General features: G+C 38.5%; 1 protein-coding gene and 1 long non-coding RNA gene across 11 annotated transcripts in view; one reads left to right on the forward strand and one right to left on the reverse strand.

The window, feature by feature from the left end:
- LOC140619573 (uncharacterized) overlaps nucleotides 1–11,616 on the reverse strand; it is a 66,407-nt gene extending 54,791 nt beyond the window's left edge. The window contains exons 1-2 of one of the 5 annotated variants that reach the window (XR_012019450.1): nucleotides 11,497–11,616; nucleotides 8,612–8,687 (exon numbers count right to left, since the gene is read on the reverse strand). This is a non-coding gene — a long non-coding RNA (uncharacterized lncRNA). Of the gene's footprint in view, nucleotides 1–5,940; nucleotides 6,332–8,611; nucleotides 8,688–11,496 lie in introns of those variants that run through there. The other 4 variants (XR_012019452.1, XR_012019453.1, XR_012019449.1 and 1 more) reach the window with 4 other exon arrangements.
- HORMAD2 (HORMA domain containing 2) overlaps nucleotides 6,118–22,318 on the forward strand; it is an 88,824-nt gene continuing 72,623 nt past the window's right edge. For 2 of the 6 annotated variants that reach the window (XR_012019448.1, XM_072803199.1), the window contains exons 1-4: nucleotides 6,122–6,511; nucleotides 11,101–11,140; nucleotides 14,149–14,236; nucleotides 21,272–21,413. Coding sequence is in view for 5 of the 6 variants with exons in the window: in XM_072803199.1 (XP_072659300.1) it covers nucleotides 11,133–11,140; nucleotides 14,149–14,236; nucleotides 21,272–21,413 (238 nt within the window). In the remaining variant the exon portion in view is untranslated. Of the gene's footprint in view, nucleotides 6,512–6,737; nucleotides 6,791–11,100; nucleotides 11,141–14,148; nucleotides 14,237–21,271; nucleotides 21,414–22,318 lie in introns of those variants that run through there. The other 4 variants (XM_072803200.1, XM_072803201.1, XM_072803203.1 and 1 more) reach the window with 4 other exon arrangements.

A 22,318-nucleotide genomic window follows, 5' to 3' on the forward strand; every position in this document is an offset into this window, starting at 1 on the left:
AAAATATTCTGGAATTAGTGGTGATGATTATATCACTTTATACTAAAAACCACTGATCTGTACACTTTAAAGTGATGAATTTTATGTATATGTAAATAAAATGCACATTTAAAAAAAGAGGATGCTTTCCTGTATATATACTATATTTGATTAAAAATTTTAAAAAATATAATGATTTCAAATACTAACAACAAAAATAGGAAATTTGCAATGCATCTTTTGAAAGATCAACTCCATTATGCATAATTTGAACACATCCAGTATATCACTAGGATATTTGGGATTTTTCTCGACAACATACGTGCATTCATTCAATGTGTGTTTACTGAACATGTCCTATGTCCAGGCAGTCTTCAACAAATAAAGAGGGAGAGATGTCCGCAGATTATTGATAAGGTTATATTTTGAATTCTCCCAATGCACCTTACTATAGTAAATCTTTCTGTGCTGTGCACTAATGTGACCAATGTTAATGTAGTCCCTGGCACATTTGAAAATATGGCTTTCACAGCAATCTGGCTTTCTGGAATAGTTTCCTTAGGTGTAAGTCATAGAAAATCTCTATCTAAATGATGTCTTCTCGAAATTCTTTCTCCTTTCGATCTTTAAAAGCTAAGTAGGTGGGTGTCTGGGTGGCTTAGTTGGTTAAGCATCTGCCTTTGGCTCAGGTCATGATCCCAGGGTCCTGAGATTGAGCCCTGCATTGGGCTTCCTGCTCAAATGGGAGTCAGCTTCTCCTTCTCCCTCTGCCTGCTGCTCCCCCTGCTTGTGTGAACGCTCTCCCTTTCTGTGTCAAATGAATAAATAATATACATATATACATATATATTTTAAAGTTAAAAAAAAGCCAGGTAGGTAATTTTCCTATAATACCTTATTTACTTTCCAGTTGTTAAACCTTTTTCTTGGCAGAAAGGAATTGCTTTTTGTTTCTTTAATGAGGGAGATGTTAGAAGAGCCTGCCCTGGGTGCACCTGGCTAGCTCAGTCAAGTTAGTAAAGCATGTGACTCTTGATCTCAGAGTCATGAGTTTGAGCCCCATGTTGGGTGTAGTGATTACTTTAAAAATAAATAAATGATAAGTAAATAATTATTTTTAAAAAAATAGAAGCCTGCCTCAGATGCCTTATATTTGCATTCACTTTGCACTAAGATTATAAGTCTTCTGAATCTTAAATTAAGGATCTTCTCAACCAGAGGTCATTAATAATTACACATTTCATTTATCAGTGGGTTGGTATAAACTAAAGGAAGAAAAAAAGTCTCTCATAGGGCTGAGACTGCACTGGGGTCTCATAGGAGTTCTAAACAATGTTTTTTTGGTTACTGTCATTTTCCAAGCATCGAAATGTGTAGAAAGTAAAGGGCTTCAACATATAGGCTGTCAGTACTGTGGTAAATTTTGAACATCACCTCATCTCAGATCTCTGTGCAGATGTACCATTGCTAAATCATGGAAAGATAGTCTAAAATCTATTTCATTTGAAACCTTTTCTATTAAATGATAAACATTAGGAGGCATAACATCATTTTACAGGTCACCAAAACTTCAGAGTCAGCAGAAAAGAGAACCAAGTATCCAAATGAAAATTTCTATAACGTTTCAGAATTATTACCTTCCTTGACATCATGTCTTAGGGCACTCAAGCAGGCAGGAGCCTGTCACTTACAGCCCCTGTCATTTTCTGTTCCAGTTCATTAAACCATGCTTTCCCCAGAAATACACAATCCACATGATTCTTCTGCTAGTCAGAAAAGATCAAAAGATGCAGAAATCGATATGCAACTCTGAATGGGCAGGAAGGCCATAATAAATTGCCACCTACACATGGAATTATATTTTGTAGAATGACAGTGTGTGGGCAGAAGCAGCACAAGCTTATGTTAAGACCTTATAGTTGGGCTTATTTTATATTGACAGGCTTACTGCATACTGACTGGCTTCTCTTTGGCTGCCAAAAAATGAATCACATTCAAAAGCTAAAGCCCAGTCAGCGATCCTTTCTCTTTGCCTTTCTCTCTAAAGATTACCCTAAATAGGTAATAGAGACTGGGTGGCTCAGTTCCTTGAGCACCTGATTCTTGGTTTCGGCTAGGGCCATGATCTCAGGGTCTTGAGATCAAGCCCTGCGTGGGCTCTGCACTCAGCAGAGCTGGAGATTCTCTCTCTCTCCCTCTCCCTGTTGTGTCCCTCCTCCAACCCCATTCCTCCACCCCCAGGTGCATGCACACAGGATCTCTCTCAAATAAATAAACAAATCTTTAAAAAAATTAATTTAAAAATAAAAAATAATTACACTAATTAATTACCCTAATATAGCCAGTTTCACATAGAGGCCTGATTCAAAACATCAGTTTTCTAAATCATTTTGTCTCTCTTCTGAGTGATACTTAAGATTCTAGGATTCCAGAATCACATTCATAAACATACTTATCAATACCACTGCTTCCCCCCTCCCCCAAATATGTCACATGGTTAGTACATGCCCCAGTCAAAACCAGAATAAAATAACACTCTAATGTGGAAATGACAGCTTGAAATAATGCAACTGGCACTCTCCTCTTAACCATGAATGAGAGACATTTGGGATTGCTAAGACAACATTTAGCTTTCAGAAGCATGCTGCTACCAGGAATGGAAAGAAAGGATCTTACACCTTCTTTTTTCCCTAGTTCTAAAGTGGTGGGCAAAATGCCTACTTCTATTGGTTTGAAGTTGTCTAGCCACTGCCAGAGAATGAGCAAAGCAAATTATATACACATGCTCTCCTCCTAAAATGCTACCTCCTTTGTGAAGCTGTCTTGATTCATTATTTAGAATTTATATGGGATGCCTGGGTGGCTCAGTGGTTGAGAAGTTGCCTTTGACTTGGGGCGTGATCCCGGGGTTCCAGGATCGAGTCCCACATCAGGCTTCCCTTCCTGCATGGAGCCAGTTTCTCCTTCTGTCTATGTCTCTGTGTCTCTCATGAAAAAATAAATAAAATCTTAAAAAAAAAAAAGAATTCATAGCTTCCTTCTCTATGTTCTATCTTATAATTTATACCTCCATTAATATTTGCATTAATATTTTCTATGAGTAATGTGTTTACTCTTACTAAACTGTAAACTTCCACAGCTCGGAGACCAAATTATTCTCTCTCTGGTCCCCAAAATGCCAAGCAGAGTGCTTTAGAAACGGCAGGTGCAAAATAAATGCTTGATGAATAAATATGGTGGTGTTAGCTTTATGATGTCTAGAAGTTATGATTTTAAGAGTTCTAATAAAAGTTGAAGATAGGGTAAAGAAGCCACCCTTCTTTTCTCTGTATTTGTATCATGACTGTGTACACTAAAGATGGAAATGCATCTAGAGATGTTCTCTTGAAAATATATATTATAGGGGCACCTGGGTGGCTCAGTGGTTGAGCATCTGCTTTGGCTCAGATCGTGATCCCAGGGTCCTGGGATTGAGTTCTGCATCAGGCTCCCTGTAGGGAGCCTGCTTCTCCCTCTGCCTATGTCTCTGCTTCTCTCTTGGTGTCTCTCATGAATAAATAAACAAAATCTTTTTTTAAAAAAATACATTTTATATTCGATATGTCTATTTTTGGCAACCTTTGAGTAAACCATCTTTCGGAGAAGACTTCCAAGCTTAAACTGAACTTGATGGGGAAAATTCCAGTCAGACAAATGGTTATCTACTTCCCGTGATAAAGAGTGGTGTTAGATGTTGCAGAAAAAAACTGCAAAATCTTAACAGCTGAGAGCATGATGCTGCAAGGCTCTACTAACCAGGTGCTGCCTAATATGAATTGATCTAGAAGAGAAAAAGAAGGAACCCTGAATTTAACTGAGAAGGAAAAATGGTCTTTAGTTCTCAAAAAAACAAGAGTTTAACTAGAGACTGATTAATGAGGAGTGGCAACTATTACAAGTACACAGTGTAAAAGGAAACATGTGTCTAAAGAGAGAAAGGTAATGAAAGGCACCTAAATAAAAGTCCCCTCCCCCACTCCATTTTAATTTGTTTTGCATGCTATTTTACTACTGGATACAGGGTTTGGTCAAACTTTAACAACTGCTTATTTGGAAATTTCTACACAATGATCAATTTCTCCCACTATGTACATCTTTTCCATCCAAAACAAATAGGATACTTTGCTCTGACAGGGACAATTTCCAGTCTCTTATTGAAAGGTACAAGGAAAGATGGGTAATTGTTTGAATATCTTACAGAACTTTTGAGTTCTTTAGGTCATAATCCCTTGAGGTAGATTTAATCAAAAGATGAAAAGTACAAGCTCAAAAGCTTTTAGTTGACAAGAAACAAGTCTTTGGCTTCGGATTTTTGTATTTGAGTTGTAAATCAGCTTCACAGAAAAGTAATCAGAAACTACACTGGTCAGAGATTGGAAAGAAGCATTGAAATGAAAGGTGTGAGACCATGGGTTGTACTTGTGACCTGGTCTCTTAACAAGTGTGGTGATCTTGCATGAATTACTTAAAACTCTCATCTGTAAAGTAAGGGAATAGACTGATATTTTCTAAAGCCCCAGTGGCGCTATCGATTTTTAATCGTCTAATATCGTTCCTTAAGTCATAGATTGGTTCATTCAACTATATGAATACCTTCAATGAACATAATAAAGGACAGTTTCTGCCCTCAAGGAGTGTATAAGTCATGGGAAAAGTGAAGTCTCTACCCATAGCTTCTAGGTGCTCATTCATCCATTCAAATTCTAAACAAAGGTCACAAGGAGCTCAACAAGAATGAGAATGGAAAGGAGAAGGAGAAACTCCACAAAAGCTCTTAGAGGAAAAAAAGAGTATTGTCTCAGTCCACCAAGGTTTATTGAGTGATCCCTGTCTGCTAGGCACTGTGTTGTGTGTTGAGCTATAGGGATCCTGGAGTGACCCAGACAGATCAGGCCTCTAATAAAGCTTACTTGCATTCTCCGTGGTGAAGAAAAACAGATTAAGAAATAAATGAAATCCAGATTGTGATAAATTTTAGTAAGGAAACAATGGTAATACACACACAGACAATAACTGTGTGTGTGTGGGGGGGTGGTGAGATGAACTTTCATTAGCATAAGGTAGAGGAAGAAGGCTCTTTGGAGACAGTGAAGCTGAGACGAGGGCAGATGAGAATGACAGAACAGACGGACTAGTGGTCCCTCCATTGGGAAGTGGGTAAATACTGACGCCGAAAGGGCTGGAGCAGAGAGACCATCTGCCAGGCTGGAGCTTACAGAGCAATTTCTTCTGGAAAGTTCAGGATTAAAGTAGTTCTCAACCAAGGGTGGTTTTGTCCCTCAGGGGACACTTGACTACATCTGGAGACATTCTGGGTTGTCACAAATTGGCAGGGAGAAGAATGACCGCGGAGGTTTAGAAACCCTGCACTAAAAAACTATCGCAGCCCAATTCATGGTTTTAGTCATTTCATTATGTTATTAACTCATGTTTTTACCAGCTTGGATCTTTTTTTCCTTTACTGCAGAAACAGAAAGTAAAAACAGGTGTCCAGAGGCCCCATGCTTCATCCACTCCCAAAGAAATCCCATCGCAGAGGTTCAAGGGGGACTCCACGAACCTTCGAGAAACTCCACAAGGCAGTGGAATACGTCTGAACGCGCGACGACAAATCGATGTTGAAAATAACGCAAAGTTGGATCGATCGATGCCAGGGAAGAAGTGGAGATGCCTCAAGGGGTGACACCTCTGTCTCTGGACCGCTAGCTCCCGCTGCCGGCTTCCGCGAGGACACCCGTACGCCAAGCACCTAGGCTCTAGAGGCTTCTCCCCGACACCGCCCTAAGCTGGTCTCACGCCTCTCTGTCCTGGTCCCCGTCCAGGCTCGCATTCACCCCGCGGCCCTTCCGGCTCTAACCCGGCCCCGCCCCATTGACCCCAGGTCCCTCTGGGCCGGCCAGGACCTCCGCGCCGCCGCCTCACCTGGGACAGCAGGCGTCTCCTCAGCGAGCCCCACGGGAGACTATCCTCGACGTACCGGTTGCCCAGGTGCAGCGGCCCCGCGCGGAAGGCCCCGTCGGGGTCCGTGGGCGGCGCCGCGAGCCCAGGGCGGGTCCCTCAGGCCCGGGAGCGCGGGGCCAGCCCTCAGAAGGGCAAGAAAGTCGGCAGCAGGGACACGGCGCCGGCGACGGGAGGCTGCGTGGCCTGAGAACCAGCGCGAAGGAGGCCCGCCCCAGAGGACGCCGGCGCTGAGGGGGCCGAGCCTGTCAGGGGTCGGTTAGCGGCCGCTCACCCCTTTTTGCATATTCATGAAGCCGAACGAGGCAGACCGCCCAGGCAAGCCTTGGAGAGGTCATGCATTATTCATGAGGCAGCGTCTCGCCCCGCCCTCAAAGGACCTTATTGACTATTCATAAGCCTAAGCGGGTTTGGGCCGGAAACGGCCGTTGGGTACTCACGCTCCTGAGAGAGGCGTCGACAGCTGAAGTGAGGGCTGTCCAGACGCAAGGTTTCCGGAGAAAGACAGTGCTTGAGCATCGTCAGTTTTCCTAAGGTTAGGTTAATTTTTTTTTCCCTTTCCTTTTCTTTTTCCTTGAGGCTTTAAGTTTGATTTGAAGGTATTCCGCAGAGGCCCGAGGTTCTCTGAGGAGAAGCGGGAAGGCTGGCACTGAGGAAGAAGACTAAGGGAAGCTTCTAGATTAACACCCCACCCTTCCCTCTACTCTCACCCTCAGCGCTCGAGTTTTGAAAAATTTCACGTACAGGAAGGGAGGACGAAAAAAAAAAGAGTGGGGAGAATTTTCCTGCGAACACCCGCATTCCCGCTATCAAGGTAGCTCTTGAATTCAGATTTCAATGGGAAAGAAGCAATGAGTCTTGGTGAGGAAGCAGCAGCGGTAGTTAGCGAGTGGCCCAGCACTGGGGTCAGGCCAACGACGTCTGTGCATTGCTGGGGGTTGGGAATGGAGCTTTGGGGTGACGTTGGGTAGGCCAGGTTTTCGCCAGCCATGGAGGTGTTCCACCAGGATCCATGCGTGGCGCAGAGCAAGAGGTGACAGAGGTGGGGATGGGTCCCCACGGAGTCATCTTGGCTCCTTTGCCACCTTTTCCAGGACGTGCCCTTTAATCTCTGTGGACTTTAGGTCCCCGAACAGTACAAGGGCGAAAGTGTCTTGAAACGCAAGATTAGCCAATCACCGACATGTGTTCAGATGTGCAGAGCATGGGACGGAGTGTTTTCACTTCACTTGGCTGGTGAAAACAAAGATAAAGTTCGGTCCTTGTCCCTAAAAGAGTTTTTTATTTAATTAGGCTGATAGTCTCATATCTCCCCCATTGGATCATCAATCTCTTGAGATGTGAGTGATATTTTACATCTTTGCAATCCTACATGATGTCTGGTACATTGTAGTCACCCAGTAAATTTTGAATGAATGAATAATTGAGGTAGCCCGAAGAAGATATTAAAAAACCAAAAGAGCATGAACAAATATCCGATTAATATAGTGGAAAACCATTTACTCTGAGTGAGCGTGGAAAAGGGGAATTATCAGAGCCAAATGGAATTTGTTAAAATGGTGAATAATAATTTATGGAAGCAAACTCTGTGAAGCCTCTGAATAACTGGGTGACCTCTGACAAACCAACTTCTTTTGTTGGACTTCATTTTCCTCTTCTTTATAGTTTTACATTTTACGTTTAAATCCATGACCCATTTTGAATTATTTGTGTGCAGTGTGAGATTTAGACTGAGAGTTTTTGGTTTGGGGCGGGGGGGGGGTTGTTTTTGTATTTTGCCTACAGAGATCCTGTTGTTCCAATACCATTTGTTGAAGAGACTATCCTTCCTCCACTAAATGACTTTCCTTTTCTTTAAAATAAAGGGATTAGATTATCTTTAGAGGACATGTCCTTTCCCTTCCAAATCTATGATGCTGAGCCCATTTATGTCAAAATGTACTTCCTTTGTGTAAAGCCATCCTTCATATCAGGCAAGAAAGCTCATCTAGTTGCATTTTAGAATTCAGCTATTAGATATTGTTCATTTGATATAAAGGGAATTTTCTTGTTAAAAAATGGTTTTGGAAGATTGGGAAAGATGGGTGGAAATCATTAGGAAATCAACTATTATTGTCTTTGTGCAAACATGATAAAAGTGGTTTTTACTTCACTCAGAATGGCCAAAATGGGGGGGTGGGGGTGGGCAAGAAGTGGCTTAGGCTTTAATATACTGAGCAATAGCTGGTTAATCTTTATTTAAATCTTGGATTCACTCGTAAAAGGGTAAAATAGTAAGCAATTGTATCAACATTTTAAATAGGGCAGTTGAGATGTAAGTCAAGAGGTTAGCCTAGTATGAGTCTTTTTATCTGAGAAAGTACATCTTGCCCTCCCAAGATCATAATTCTTGTCACAGAGTGAATATATCGAGTATAAGAGTGAATGATATTGATGCCCTGTGACATTTCAGATATTTGTGGGTCAAATATGCAAGCAAATATATAACTGAAAGACATTTGAAAGTTAGAGTTTTGTTCATAAAATCCATAATTATTATGAAATCTCTCCTAAGCTTTTAGATAATGAGTTAGAACAAGGTGATTAAAAAACATCAGAGTTATTCTCTTTGAGTGCATGATCTGTAGTGTCATACCTCCTGGGGCTGTCAGCTTGTGAGCTTTCAAAATTAAGCAGAGTTTGTACTTGAATAGGAGACTTCCACAAAACACCTGCTCAAAGAGAAAACAACAGTAGCAAAGGAATAATTAGAGGTTGAAAAGAGCCTGGCTATTTAAAAAAATCATTTAGATATGTTTTGCCTTTCTAAAGCAAGCTCATTCTAGAACAACAGAAAAAGACACTACTGTACTTAGAAGTAAGCAAGCAAGCTCCACAACTAGGAAAGCACTGGTAGTGCATCATTTTAAATGGAATGCAAGCAAAAAGGAATTTCATTTTAGGGAGTCATTGTAGAAAAACTCCTAAATTGTGAGCAAAAATTTCTTAAGTTTTATTCTCAGTCTGCCAGTGAGTGTTTGACCCTGAGTAAGTGAGTTGATTTCTCTGGACCTTGATTTCCTCATCTAGAAAATTAGATGTTTGGACTGGATGACATTTAAAGTTCCTCCTATCTCTAATATTCTGTAATTCTTTTCTAGATACTTAATTCTTTCTCATTCTTGTAGTACTTCTCTATTGACCCAGCAAATATTTATTGAGCATCTATTTTGTTCCAATACTGGAACAATGCTGAGGTGCTGAGGATTCAAGAATGAGCTGAACCAGACATAAAAGGTGACATATTACATGATTTCATTTATATGAAATGTCCAGAATAGGCAAATCCATAGAGATGAAACATAGATTAGTGGTTGCAAGGGGCAAGGGGGAGGGGAGAGTGGGGAGTGATTGGTAATGGGCATGGAGTTTCTTTTTGGGAAAACAAGAATCTTCTGGAATTAGTAGTGATGGTTGCAAAACTATGATAAAACCCATTAAATTGTACCTTTAAGGACACCTTTAAAAAACAAAGAATGAGCTAGACAGACACAACTTTACTTTCATGTTAGCTTACAATGGGGTGGGATGGATGCATAAATGTAACCGTGATACTGTATATATTACAATGGGCACATAACCCAACTTGGTGGTGGTGGTCATCAGGGAATAGTTCCTTGAGAACAGTATACTAAGCCAGATCTAAGAAATAAGTAGGAATTGAGAATGGAGGAGAAGGTTTCAGGGAGAAGGAATATTACAAAAGCCTGAAAGCTGAAGAGAATATGGTTTAGGGTAACTAATGTTAGTAAGAATAACTGATGCATAAAATTGTGACGGAAAATGGTGAGAGATGGGACTAAGGAGGCATGAGCGAGATATTGAAGCCATGGTAAGGAGTTTGGATTTTATCCTGAGGGCAGTGGGGAGCCTTTGAAGAATTTCAGTCTATGGAGTTACATAATCATGTTTGCAATTTAAAAAGAAAACTCAAAAAAAAAAAAAAGAGAAAAAGAAAACTCAGACTGCAATACAAGGGAAAGAATGGAGAAGGGCAGGATCAGTGACAAGCAGACTGGTGGTTATAGCAGTCCAGGCAAAAGATGAGGCTAATCTCATCTAAAGCAGAGATAACAATAACATGTGTAAAGTGAGGAATGGACACATTTGATAAATGTCTTTTTTTTAAATTTTTATTTATTTATGATAGTCACACACACACACACAGAGAGAGAGAGAGAGAGAGAGGCAGAGACATAGGCAGAGGGAGAAGCAGGCTCCATGCACTGGGAGCCCGACATGGGATTCGATCCCAGGTCTCCAGGATCGTGCCCTGGGCCAAAGGCAGGCGCCAAACTGCTGCGCCACCCAGGGATCCCGATAAATGTCTTTTTTTAATGATTTCATTCATTTATTTATGAGAGACACAGAGAGAAAGGCAGAGACATAGGCAAAGGGAGAAGTAGACTTCCTGTGGGGAGCCTGATAAGGGACTCGATCCCAGGATGCTGGGATCACAAACTGAGCCAAAGACAGATGCTCAACCACTGAGCCACCCAGGGGCCCCAATATTTGATAAGTATTAAGGAGACTGGATGTGGAAGTGAGGCAGGGTCAGGGTTGAGTTATAGTTTTTAGGCATGAACAATTAGGTATTTGATATCATTCGCTGAGCTAGGGAACAGAAACAGGATTTTTGGGGAAAAGAACTCACATTTAGGTGTGTTGGGAACATCAAAGTGAAACTGTCTTATAGAGGTATAGATCTCTAACTCCCCATAGAGATCTGGACTCCTGACATATAAGAATTATTAGAATAGATATAGTAATTGAAACAATGGGACTGTATTTGTTCATCCAGGGAGTATGTTTAGAAGTAAGGGGGGGAAATGGAGCTCCTGAGCACCACACACTAAGAAATGGGCGAGGGAAAAGTCTGAAGTAGATGATGAGAAGGAACAACTGGAAGGCTGGAAGAAAACTAGAAGTTCAAATACTAACATAAGATTTTTAAAAATGAACATGCTTTGTTACTTATAATGAAATATTTGTCAGACAGTGTTCCAAGTGCCCTGTAAATAATGACTCATTTAGTCCTCACAACAGATCTATGAAGCAGTTACTATTACTATCCTTATTTTACAGATGGGGACACTGAGGCACACAACTTGCTCAAGATGAAATGGCAAGTTAATTGCAGACTAAAATTTGATTGTAGGCAGTGTGGCTGAAGAAGAGTGTGTGTACTTAACCATTATACTATGTATGCTCTCCAGATGAACACATGCTCAGATAAACACTATAAGAGCCCTGAGAGGTTGGATTTATTGTTTTTATTTTATAAAAAGGAAACTGAGGCCCAGGATGACTATGTGATTTAACCAAGTCACAGAGCTACTAAGTAGTTGAACAGAATTTGGATCTAGATTCCTTAACTCCAAAGCCTCTTTCCACTACATTGTACTGCTGGTTCTTTCTCTATTTATATATATACACACACACACACACACACACACATATATATAATTTAACTTTACTTACTTTATAAATGTTAATTCCTCAAGTATTTACCAAATGCTAATAGTGACTAGCTTTGAATTCTTTTTCAAAAGCAAGTGCCCTGATTGTCTCAGAGTTTTCAGTGATAGTATCAGATTAATCCAGGTTATCTGTACATTCCAATATAGATGTAATAATGCATTATATTCTAATTGGCTGATGCTTTTTTTCAGGTCTTGATTCTCTAGAAATGCCATCAGAATGTCTTACCATCATAGAAAAAAATTTTTTTAAAGTTTATTTATTTAAGTAATCTCTATACCCAATGTGGGACTTGAACTTACAACCCCAAGATCAAAAGCTACATGCTTCACTGACTGAGTCATCCAGGCACCCCATAGAGAAATTGAAAAAAATTAATGTAGTGGGGCCCCTAAGTGGCTGCTGGTTAAAGGCCCAGCCCTTGATCTCAGCTCAGGTCTTGATCTTGGAGTCTTGATTTCAGAGTCATGAGTTCAAGTCCTATGTTAGGCTCCACATCGGACATAGAGCCGACTTTAAAAAAAGAAATCAATGTAGAAATCTAAAAATTCTTCTTATTGTGATATATTGTCTCTAAGGCTAATAACTACCCCAGTAGGGAGTCGTTTACATGGTTTAATGGGCCAGAACTAAAGCTTGGACTCTTGTAGTTACATATTTTGCTCATTTTATTTCTTCAAGTTTTAAGGGAAGCAATTGATGTGTTGAGTCAGATTTGAAGGTTATACACAGAAATGAAGGCTATATTCTGAAGTCAACAAAAGATATCTTGGAATCTTTAAGGACTGAAGAACTATTAGGTGGTTTTCAGTATCCTATAAGATATTGTAAAAGAGTGTCCCCTAGTGCTACTCTGAAGAAGTAATTTGAGAGAAATTAAATACTGCTTGTTTATAATCTCTATCACCATCTTGTGGCAGTGTCCTCAAATGATTCTGCCTTCTTTTATTTGCAAAATCAACCAGGATCTTGCATTAACCTATACACCAAAAAAAGTCACAGGTTATCCTGGGTGATCCAGAATGGAATTACTTTAAATGGGCTATTTTATAAATATCTTGGTCAGAATTCCATAAAATGTTGAAAAGAAGCCCCAGTGAATTAAATTAAGGACTTTGGGGGGAAAAAGGGAAATTTGCTTCTTTTTTTATGCTAGTGAAGCAATAGGAGTGAAAACTAGCTGTATCTTTTTACAATTTAAAGTCCTTCTGTTTTAATTTTTTGTTTATAGTAAATTCTACCCCTAATGTGGGGACTCAAACCTGTGATCCCAAGGTCAAAAGTCACACGCTCTACCCACTAAGCCAGCCAGGTGCCCCCAAACCAGATGTATTTTTAATGTTAATGGTTTTATGGTGTTAAAATACACATAATACAAAATTTACCGCTTCACCCATTCTCAAGTATATAATTCAGTGCCACTAAGTGCATTCATGGTGTTATACAACCATCACCCCATCCATTCCTAGAAAATTTTCATTATCCTGAACAAAAACTGTGTACTTTTTAAAAACCCGATTTTTTCCACCCTTCAGCTCTTTGTAACCTCTATTCTTTCTGTCCCTATGACGTTGACTACTTTGGGTACCTCTACTTCATATAAGTGAAATCAGGCAATATTTGTTCTTTTGTGTCTGGCTTATTTTACTTAGCATAATGTTTTCAAGGTTCATCCATGTTGTAGCATGTATCAGAATGTCATTCCTTTTTAAGGCTTCTGTATATCATTGTATTTACCACATTTTAAAAAACCCATTCAACTGTTGGTAGACATTTGGGTTGTTTCCACCTTTTAGATATTTTAAATAATACTGCTGTGAACATTAGTGTACAAGTATCTGAATTCCTGCTTTCAGTTCTTTGGCGTATATACCTAGAAGTGGAATTGCTGGATAGTATGGTAATTCTGTTTAACTTTTTCAGGAACTGCCATACTGTTTTTTATAGCAGCTGTATGATTCCCACCACAATGCACAAGGGTTCCAATTTCCCCACATCTTCACCAACATTATTATTTTCCATTTTGGGGGGATAGCCATCCTAATGGGTGTGAAGTGTAAACTTCTACTTTTGAGTTACCTTTGAAAACCAATAACAGGGGCACCTGGGTGGCTCAGTGGTTGAGCATCTGCCTTCGGCTCAGATCGTGATCCTGGGATCCTGGGATGGGTCCAGCATCAGGCTCCCTGCAGGGAACCTGCTTCTTCCTCTGCTTATGTCTCTGCCTCTCTCTGTGTGTCTCTCATGAATAAATAAATAAAATATTTTTTAAAAAGAAAGAAAGAAAACAAATAACACATAAAGTTAATTCAAGAAATGTTTTGAGCCCCTGCTATATACAGAACACAGTTGCACTCTAAGGAAATAACAAGGATGAATAAAATATATCGTATCTTTAGGTGATTTACAATTTATTCTTCTCCTTCATATGTATTTGGGAACAAGCAAATCAACTTAAATTCTCACTGGGTGGTTGAAAAAACCAATCCAGAGATCTTATGCCAAATTTATGGAAAATGAGTAGTGGAGATAAAAATGTTTATTAAACTAATTTTCCAAAGAATACAGTCAAATGCTAATTATGTAGTTCTTTAGAAAATTCACAACAAATATTATGTCAGGCAAAGTCTAATTTTTTTCCCACCCCCACAGGTCTGACTTGTTAAAAGAATCCTGGTACATTACTACAATGGCCACTGCTCAGCTCTCTCACTCTATCAAAATTCATAAGGCATCTAAGGTAATTACTAAGAATTAAAGGAAAATCAATAACTATTTAGTGAGTTAGTTCAGAATCATGACTTTAATCTTTGGTGTTTTTTTAAAATAGCAGTTTTGTCAGTTAATTGGCACATATTTTATCAGAGTATGTCTACATTTTAACTGCCTAATCGACTGAGGATGTTCAAGAAATTAGAATACATTCCTACAAAGTAACTTAATGGATGCTTGTTTCATGTTTATGTATTTAGGTTTTCTAGAGTAAAAGAAATCAGAAACAAAAGGATGTTTAAAGAGAATGATTTCTTGTTAGACATTTACTATCAAGCAATTAGGAAATTTCTGATATGCACTGTGATGTAATTATAAGGGCTGAGGAGAGGGGAACACCTGGGTGGCTCAGTGGTTGAGCATCTGTCTTCCACTCAAGGGGTTATCCCAGGATCTGGGATCAAGTCTGGCATTGGGCTCCCCACAGGAGCCTGCTTCTCGCTCTCCCTTTGCCTATGTTTCTGCCTCTCTCTCTCTGTGCCTCTCATGGATAAATAAATAAAATCTTAAAAAAAAAAAAAAAAACTGAGGAGAGAACACTGACAGGAACTTGGAGGAGAGAGCATGCCAGAGTCAAACAACCCTCCTGAGTTCATAAGGGCAGGTGTATCTTGCCCCATGACATTCATTAATGAATCATTCACTTATTAATTGAGATCTCAATATTATATAATGTATATACATACATGTGTGTATGTGTGTGTGTATATATAAATACTACACACACACACATACACACACATATATATATATAATGGTGTTATTCTCTGAGAGAATAAAATAAATCTTTATCTTCTAGTTTAGAATCTGGTAAGGGAAATAGGATTTAGAGGAGTTACGCCAATACACAAAGCAGTATATGTATTACATATATGTGAAAAAGAGTAAAGCAATATAAATTACGGGAATTTAGAGACTTTATATAGACTTGAATGGTTTGTGTATTACTCATGTAGGAAATGTGACTTAAGATAGACTTTGAATAATAAAAAGGATTTGAATAGAGGAGAGAGAAGAGAATTCTATGAGGAAAAACTATCAATATGCTTTGGCTCAAAATGAAAAATGATTATGGCATATTTTAGAGAATAATGAAGAACCCATCCTTACTGGAGTTGAGGGACATCATGTTGGACAGAAGTAGGAAACAAAATTGAATGGGAACTTTGGAAACAAATTAATATGGATCGTAAAAGCCAAGCTGAGGAATTTATACTTTATTTTTCAATCAGTGGACAGTCAGTGGGTTTGATCAGGAACATGAATAAAATTGTTTTAGGAATATTCAGCTGTAGTAAAAAAGGACAAGATTCAGGTTGAAGAAGAATTAGTGCAGAGAGAAAGCAGTCATCTTTCTGGGTCAAATTCAATATACTCACTGGATTCCTGATCTGATTTGATTTCCTAAGTGGGCTTCTTTCCTGGAACAGTGGGGAGAATGCTGAACTGGGTATATGAATTGCAATCAGCTTGGGTGTTATTTTTCTCACTGTAAATTAGCAAATTAACTTTTTGATATAAACAGATCCTTGTAGTTTGGACTGCAGGAACTACTTTTCCCAGTAAATTTTAAGTGACTGTATGATTTTTCTATTTAATACTTAAAGCAATAATAATAACATTTATTTCAGACTTACATGTACTGGGCACTGTGCCAAGGGATTTATATTATTATTTCAATTAAGCCTCACATTAAGGAGGATGCTGAAGTACAGAGAAGTAAAGTAACTTGTCTTAGGTAGTGTAACTTGACAGCTAAGCTGTCAAACAGCACTTATATCATTAGCACACTATATTGTTAAAATAACTTATAATAATATTTTCTATTATCAAGTCATAGTATTTTTATGTATTAGACTTTTACAAAAACATTGATGATGACCCTTAAAGTATTAGATCAGTTGAGCTAAAGTATTAGATCAGTTGAGCTAAGAAAAAAAAATCCCTGGAGTAGAAAAATAATAGAACTCTAGAGGGATTTTCCAACTATTGATCTTCATTACTACAAATGGCCTTTTAGAGTCTATATTAAAAATATATGTCTTTATACTTTCAGGTTATTTAATTTTACAAATGGTTATTACTCTAGTACCGCCTCTGAGTTTTGGCAAGTTTTCAATAAATTATTATATATGCATGCCATGCCAGCTATTACCCAATTACTCAAAAGAACCTTAATTTCTCAGGATCTGTGGGTACAAAAAACAATTTTCTATAAAATTTTACATGCGGGATCCCTGGGTGGCGCAGCGGTTCGGCGCCTGCCTTTGGCCCAGGGCGCGATCCTGGAGATCCGGGATCGAATCCCACGTCGGGCTCCCGGTGCATGGATCCTGCTTCTCCCTCTGCCTGTGTCTCTGCCTCTCTCTCTCTCTCTGTGGTGTGACTATCATAAATAAATAAAAATTAAAAAAAAATTTTACATGCACATGCATATACACATGCACACGACATTCACACCTAATTCTCCTTCAGCTTCAATTTTTCCTACTTCTACTATAGCTTAACATTCCTAAAACGATTACTTTACTCACTCTCCTGATCAAACTGAGTTTCCAATGATTGCAGAATAAAGCATAAATTCCTTAACCTGGCTTTTAAGATCCATACTGATTTGTCTTCCAATTTCCTTTCATACATGCAAGAGTAATAATTTTATTATATATTTTTAACAACTGAATATGATATAGTTTGATCATTCATTGCGACTATATGTATACCAAAGAAGAACAAAGCTTATATAGCAAAATCATGACTAGAATGTCTTTGGAATACAGATACAGAAAGCTTTTTTAGGGGGTGCTTGGGTGGTTCCATCGGTTAAGCATCCGATTCTTGGTTTCAGCTCAGGTCATGATCTTAGGGTCTTGAGATTGAGCCCTGTGTCAGGTCTGCTTGAGATTCTGTCTTTCCCTCTTCCTCTGCCCCTCTCCCTTCAAATAAATAAATCCTTTTTAAAAAAATATTTTATTTATTTATTCATGAGAGACACACAGAGAGAGAGGCAGAGACACAGGCAGAGGGAGAAGCAGGCTCCATGCAGGAAGCCCGATGTGGGACTCGATCCTAGGACCCTGGGATCACACCCCAAGTCAAAGGCGGACACTCAAGTGCTGAGCCACCCAGGCATCCCAATAAATAAATCTTAAAAAAAAAAAGAAGCTTTTTGGGGGGCACATGGCTGACTCAGTTGGAAGAGCATTTAACTCTTGATCTTGAGGTCATGAGGTCAAGCCCTACATTGAGTGTAGAGATTACATAAATACATTAAAAGAAAGAAAAGCTTTTGGTCATAATTGGTGAATTACTGAAAACTACATATGAAATTAATGATGTACTATATGTTGGCTAATGGAATTTAAATTTTAAAAAGTGTTATGCTAAAAAAGGAAGAAAAAAAAAGCTTTTGGGAGTTCTTCATCAAAGGCATATTTGTGGGTCATACCTGCCTCTAAGTAACAGAATTATTAAAATTTCAACAGTAGAAACTGTGTAGTATAGTAAAAAGACCTGAATTTGACTAAAATAATCAGAGACTTAACCATCCTGACTTCTGACAGCATAAAAGTAGTAGTTTCACCTACTTTTGTATTTTATATAAGTGAAATCGGTAGTAATAATTTTTATCTGGTTTATTTTGCTCAGATTTATGTGTGAGAGTCATCAGTATTGTTAAGAACAGTTGTAAAAAAAAAAGAACAGTTGTAGATCATTCTCATATCTGTATAATATTCCATTATGGGGATATATTACAATTTGTTTATTCATTCTTTTGTTATTGGGCATTTGGATAGTTTCCATTTGGGGTCCATTACAAAAAAAGCTGTTATAAATGTTCTTTGGTGAGCATATGTATGTATATCTGTCAAGTGTATACTTATGAGTGAAATATGGATCATAGAATATGTGTATCTTTAGCTTTAGTGGATACCACTAAGCATATTTTCCAAAGAGGTTGTACCCATTTAGTATGCTCCTGTAAACAGTATTTAATAAAAGTTTTGACTGATTCACATCTTTATCAACATTTGATATTTTCTGATTTTTAAAAATATTAGCTGTTTTGTTAGGTATGTAGTGTTCTTGTGGTTTTATTTTATTTTTTTAAATATCAGGGAGAAGCTATTCTTTTTAAAAAAAAATCTTATTTATTTGTTCATAAGAGACAGGAGAGAGAGAGAGAGAGAGAGAGAGAGAGGCAGAGACATAGGCAGAAGGAAAAGCAGGCTCCCTGCAGGGAGCCTGATGTGGACTCGATCCTAGGACTCTGGAATCAAAGGCAGATGCTCAACAACTGAGCCACCCAGGTGCCCCTCATTGTGGTGTTAGTGTGCATGTCCCTAACAAAGTTTGAGCATTTTTTTTTTTAGGGAAAGGGAGGGGCAGAGAGAGAGAGAGAGAGACAGAGAGAGAGAGAGAGACACTCCAGATCCAGCATGAAGCCTGACACAGGGCTCGATCTCACAATCCTTGAGATCATGACCTGAGCTGAAATCAAGCATCGGATACTAACCCACCTGAGCCACCTTGGCGCCCCATTTGAGCACTGTTTACTGGCCATTTGGATATCCTGTTTTGTGGAGTGTCTATTCAAGTCTTTTATCCATATTTTTCTTTTTGAGTGTCTATTTTTTTCTTAGTGAATTTTAGGAATTCTTCGTATATCCTGGATATGAGTCCTTTGCAGATGCAAGTATTGAGAATTCTACTCCTAAGCGAGTTGCTTCTTTGAACAGGAGTTCTTAAGTTTAATATAATCTAATTCATCGATATTTGGAAAATACTTTAAAATTAAAATGTATTGACACAATACCAGCTGGAGTTCATGAGACATATTTTGTGTTTAAATTAAATAAGAAAGCAAAAAGCAGTCTCAGACTAATTGTGCAAAAATGATCAAAATTTTATTTTTATACATGTACACAGTAAATACTGAATGTGGCAAACATATGTTGAAATGGTAACTCAAGATGCAGAACAAACTCTCAGCAAATATTCTGTATTGTATTTAGTAGACATTTTTTTAAAAGATGTATTTATTCATTTTAAAGAAAAGGGAGCAGAATGGGGAGGGACAGACGGAGAAGGAGAGAGAATCCCAAGCAGATTCCGCATGGATCCCTATGCTGGGACTTGATCCCATGACCCTGAGACTTAGAGCCAAAGCCAAAAGTTGGACACTCACCTGACTGTGCCACCCAGGTGCCTCTAGACAATTCTTATATACTGAACTAAAATTCATGCATCTGTCTTATGACATTCCTAATATGGCATATGATTTCTTAAGGCAGACCTTCCAATCATTTAAGAATAACTATAAATTTTTCAATATATCATACACACATTATAAAATTTAGAAGGAAACTATTGTTAACATCCATATATTTTGTAGAAAGTTATCTGACATTTTACAGAACCTCAGTATTCTACAGAACTCTAGCTTCAGCAAAGCACAAAAGTATGGAGATACATGGTAGTAGAATAGTAAATGAATAGTGGTTCCACATAGCTAGAGTGAGGTGCATAGAAAGGATAGGGAGTAGGGGCAGAGAAGAAGGGGTTGGCAGATGAGGCAAGAGAGCTAGGCAAGGATAAGACTGATAGTTCGCAAATCCAATACTGATACTTGAACTCTATCCTGCGTGAACACTGGTCATGTTGTAATACAATTTGTATTTTTAAAGTTAATAATGATGGTGATATGAAGGACAAGAATGAATGAGAGTTGTTGGCAGGGAGATCAGGGACTACAGCAGTAATAAAGGAAAGAAATAAGTATGCCCTGAGTCAAGGCAGTGGCAGTGAGAAGGGAAAGGAAAATATACATTTGAGGATTCCTTAAGAGAGAATTATAGGGGATCCCTGGGTGGCGCAGCGGTTTGGCGCCTGCCTTTGGCCCAGGGCGCGATCCTGGAGACCCGGGATCGAATCCCACATCGGGCTCCCGGTGCATGGAGCCTGCTTCTCCCTCTGCCTGTGTCTCTGCCTCTCTCTCTCTCTCTCTGTAACTATCATAAATAAATAAAAATTAAAAAAAAAAGAGAGAGAATTATAGGATTTAGTGATTGGAAATGGGATATGAAGGAAAAAGAGAAGCCAAAGATCCCCCTATTTCTAGCCTGAATGATTGGAATGGAAGCTGATTGATTTGTCTGACAATAAAATTTGGGATCAAGTGTCAATTAAAGATGATTGAGATAAACTGAGTATGAGGGGTCTACAAAGTGGTCTAGATACAGATGTTCACAGAACAGAAACATAGAAGTGGAGCTCAGAACAGAAGACTTGAAGTCTCCTCTGTGTAGGCTATAGCCAAAGCAGTTAGACTAGATGAGATTACCCCAAAAGCAAGAACTATGCAAAGAGAAAAGGACTAAAGATAGAATTTAAAGGGCAGAAAAAACTGGAAGAAATAAAAGAGACTGAGATAGATATGGAGGGATGGATGAAAAATCAAAAGAAGACAGTGTTATAGCAGCTGAAAGAGAAGAGGAAGGTTTGGGCAGAAGTGTCAAACACTGCAGAGAAGTTACACAGTAGGAAGGACAGAAGAGATCAAAGACAGGATGTACCTGATAACTCTGGAGAGAATAGTATAGAATGGAGGGTATAAAAGACAGATTGCATTGTATTCTGAGGAGTGTGTGAAAGGGAAGGAGATTACGTAAAAAAAAAAAAAAAAAAAGTAGGGCGGGGGGAGGAGATGATAGTAATATTCCAATTTTGCCTCAAACCCATGGATCATCGTGAAATAAATTATATTAGTCTTGAATTACTTGGTAACTTTCCCTGCCTTTCTGCTCTGCTTTGCCTATGGATATCAAATTTAATGCAATTTTTCAAAGCTGTGTTTCCTTTTGATTATCTTTAAAAGTATCAGATTTGAAAAAAAAAAGTATCAGATTTGAAGTCTTGAAAAATCTTTCTATCGTGTCTGTGGTAATGGCATCATGGCTGAATATATTAAAGAATACTAATCTTTTTCATCTTTTTTTTCCCCCAGGAAACAGTTTTTCCATCCCAAATCACTAATGAGCATGAGTCATTGATCATGGTGAAGAAGCTTTTTGCTACTTCTATCTCATGTATAACATATCTAAGAGGACTGTTTCCAGAGAGCTCTTATGGAGAACGCCATTTGGATGGTAAAGTTTAACTAAGTGGTTACCTTGGCTGTTGCAGTCCTTTCCTCTACTTGGCAGGAATAAACCTTTCCTTTCTCACAGAGTGTGCTAATTCCAAGTCATGGCTTGTTCTTCAAGATCAATTTGCTAATTCATTTTCCATTTTAATTTCAGTATGTTTAGTGGTTTTACTTATAGGAATCATTAGTTCCTGGCTAGATACCAAATGACAGACTGAGAAGAAAAGAAATCTGTATAGACAAGCCCAGTAATTCTTAACCATACCTTTAAAAGCAACAGCCAGATAAAAATCTATTTGGGTAGCTGTAGATTTGTGCTATTTTGTGTCTCAGTTGAGTTTGTTCTTTAAGGTATACTTTGGCACTGAGGCAGTTTAATGGAGTCAGGTGAAAAACTCTTCTTCCTGTTAACACATACAAATATGCTGAAAGAAAAGCATATTCATGCCAAACCCATTTGTCGATTTGCATGATTATTCTAATCAGTGCCTTTCTTTTCTCAATTGTCTCCTAACTTTACTCCTTTTTATTTCTTGTGTCTTACACTGATGATCTTATTTCCTTATATTACAAATTGTTTTGGCTCCTTTCCTTCTCTTGTACTGAAAAGAAAAAAAAATGTACCTAGGGCTCTTCAATTTTTTAGACTCTTATCATTAGCCTAAAAAGCTGGATTGTGGTAACTTCAGAAAATCTTGCTGATTTGTCACTAAAATGGGAACTATCATTTAGGAAAATAAATGTAGAGAGCTATAAGTTTCCTTGTAAGATCTTATTTTTCAAAATCTAACTTTACTTTAAATTCCTCACATCTGTATTTAATGATATATTGGTCTCATTCCAATTGAATTTTCTTAACATTTCATCCCCTATACTAGCATCAACGAAATGCATGTGTGCTGTAAA

Source organism: Canis lupus, chromosome 27, assembly GCF_048164855.1.
Source record: "Canis lupus baileyi chromosome 27, mCanLup2.hap1, whole genome shotgun sequence".
In the NCBI taxonomy this organism is placed as follows: Eukaryota; Metazoa; Chordata; class Mammalia; order Carnivora; family Canidae; genus Canis; species Canis lupus.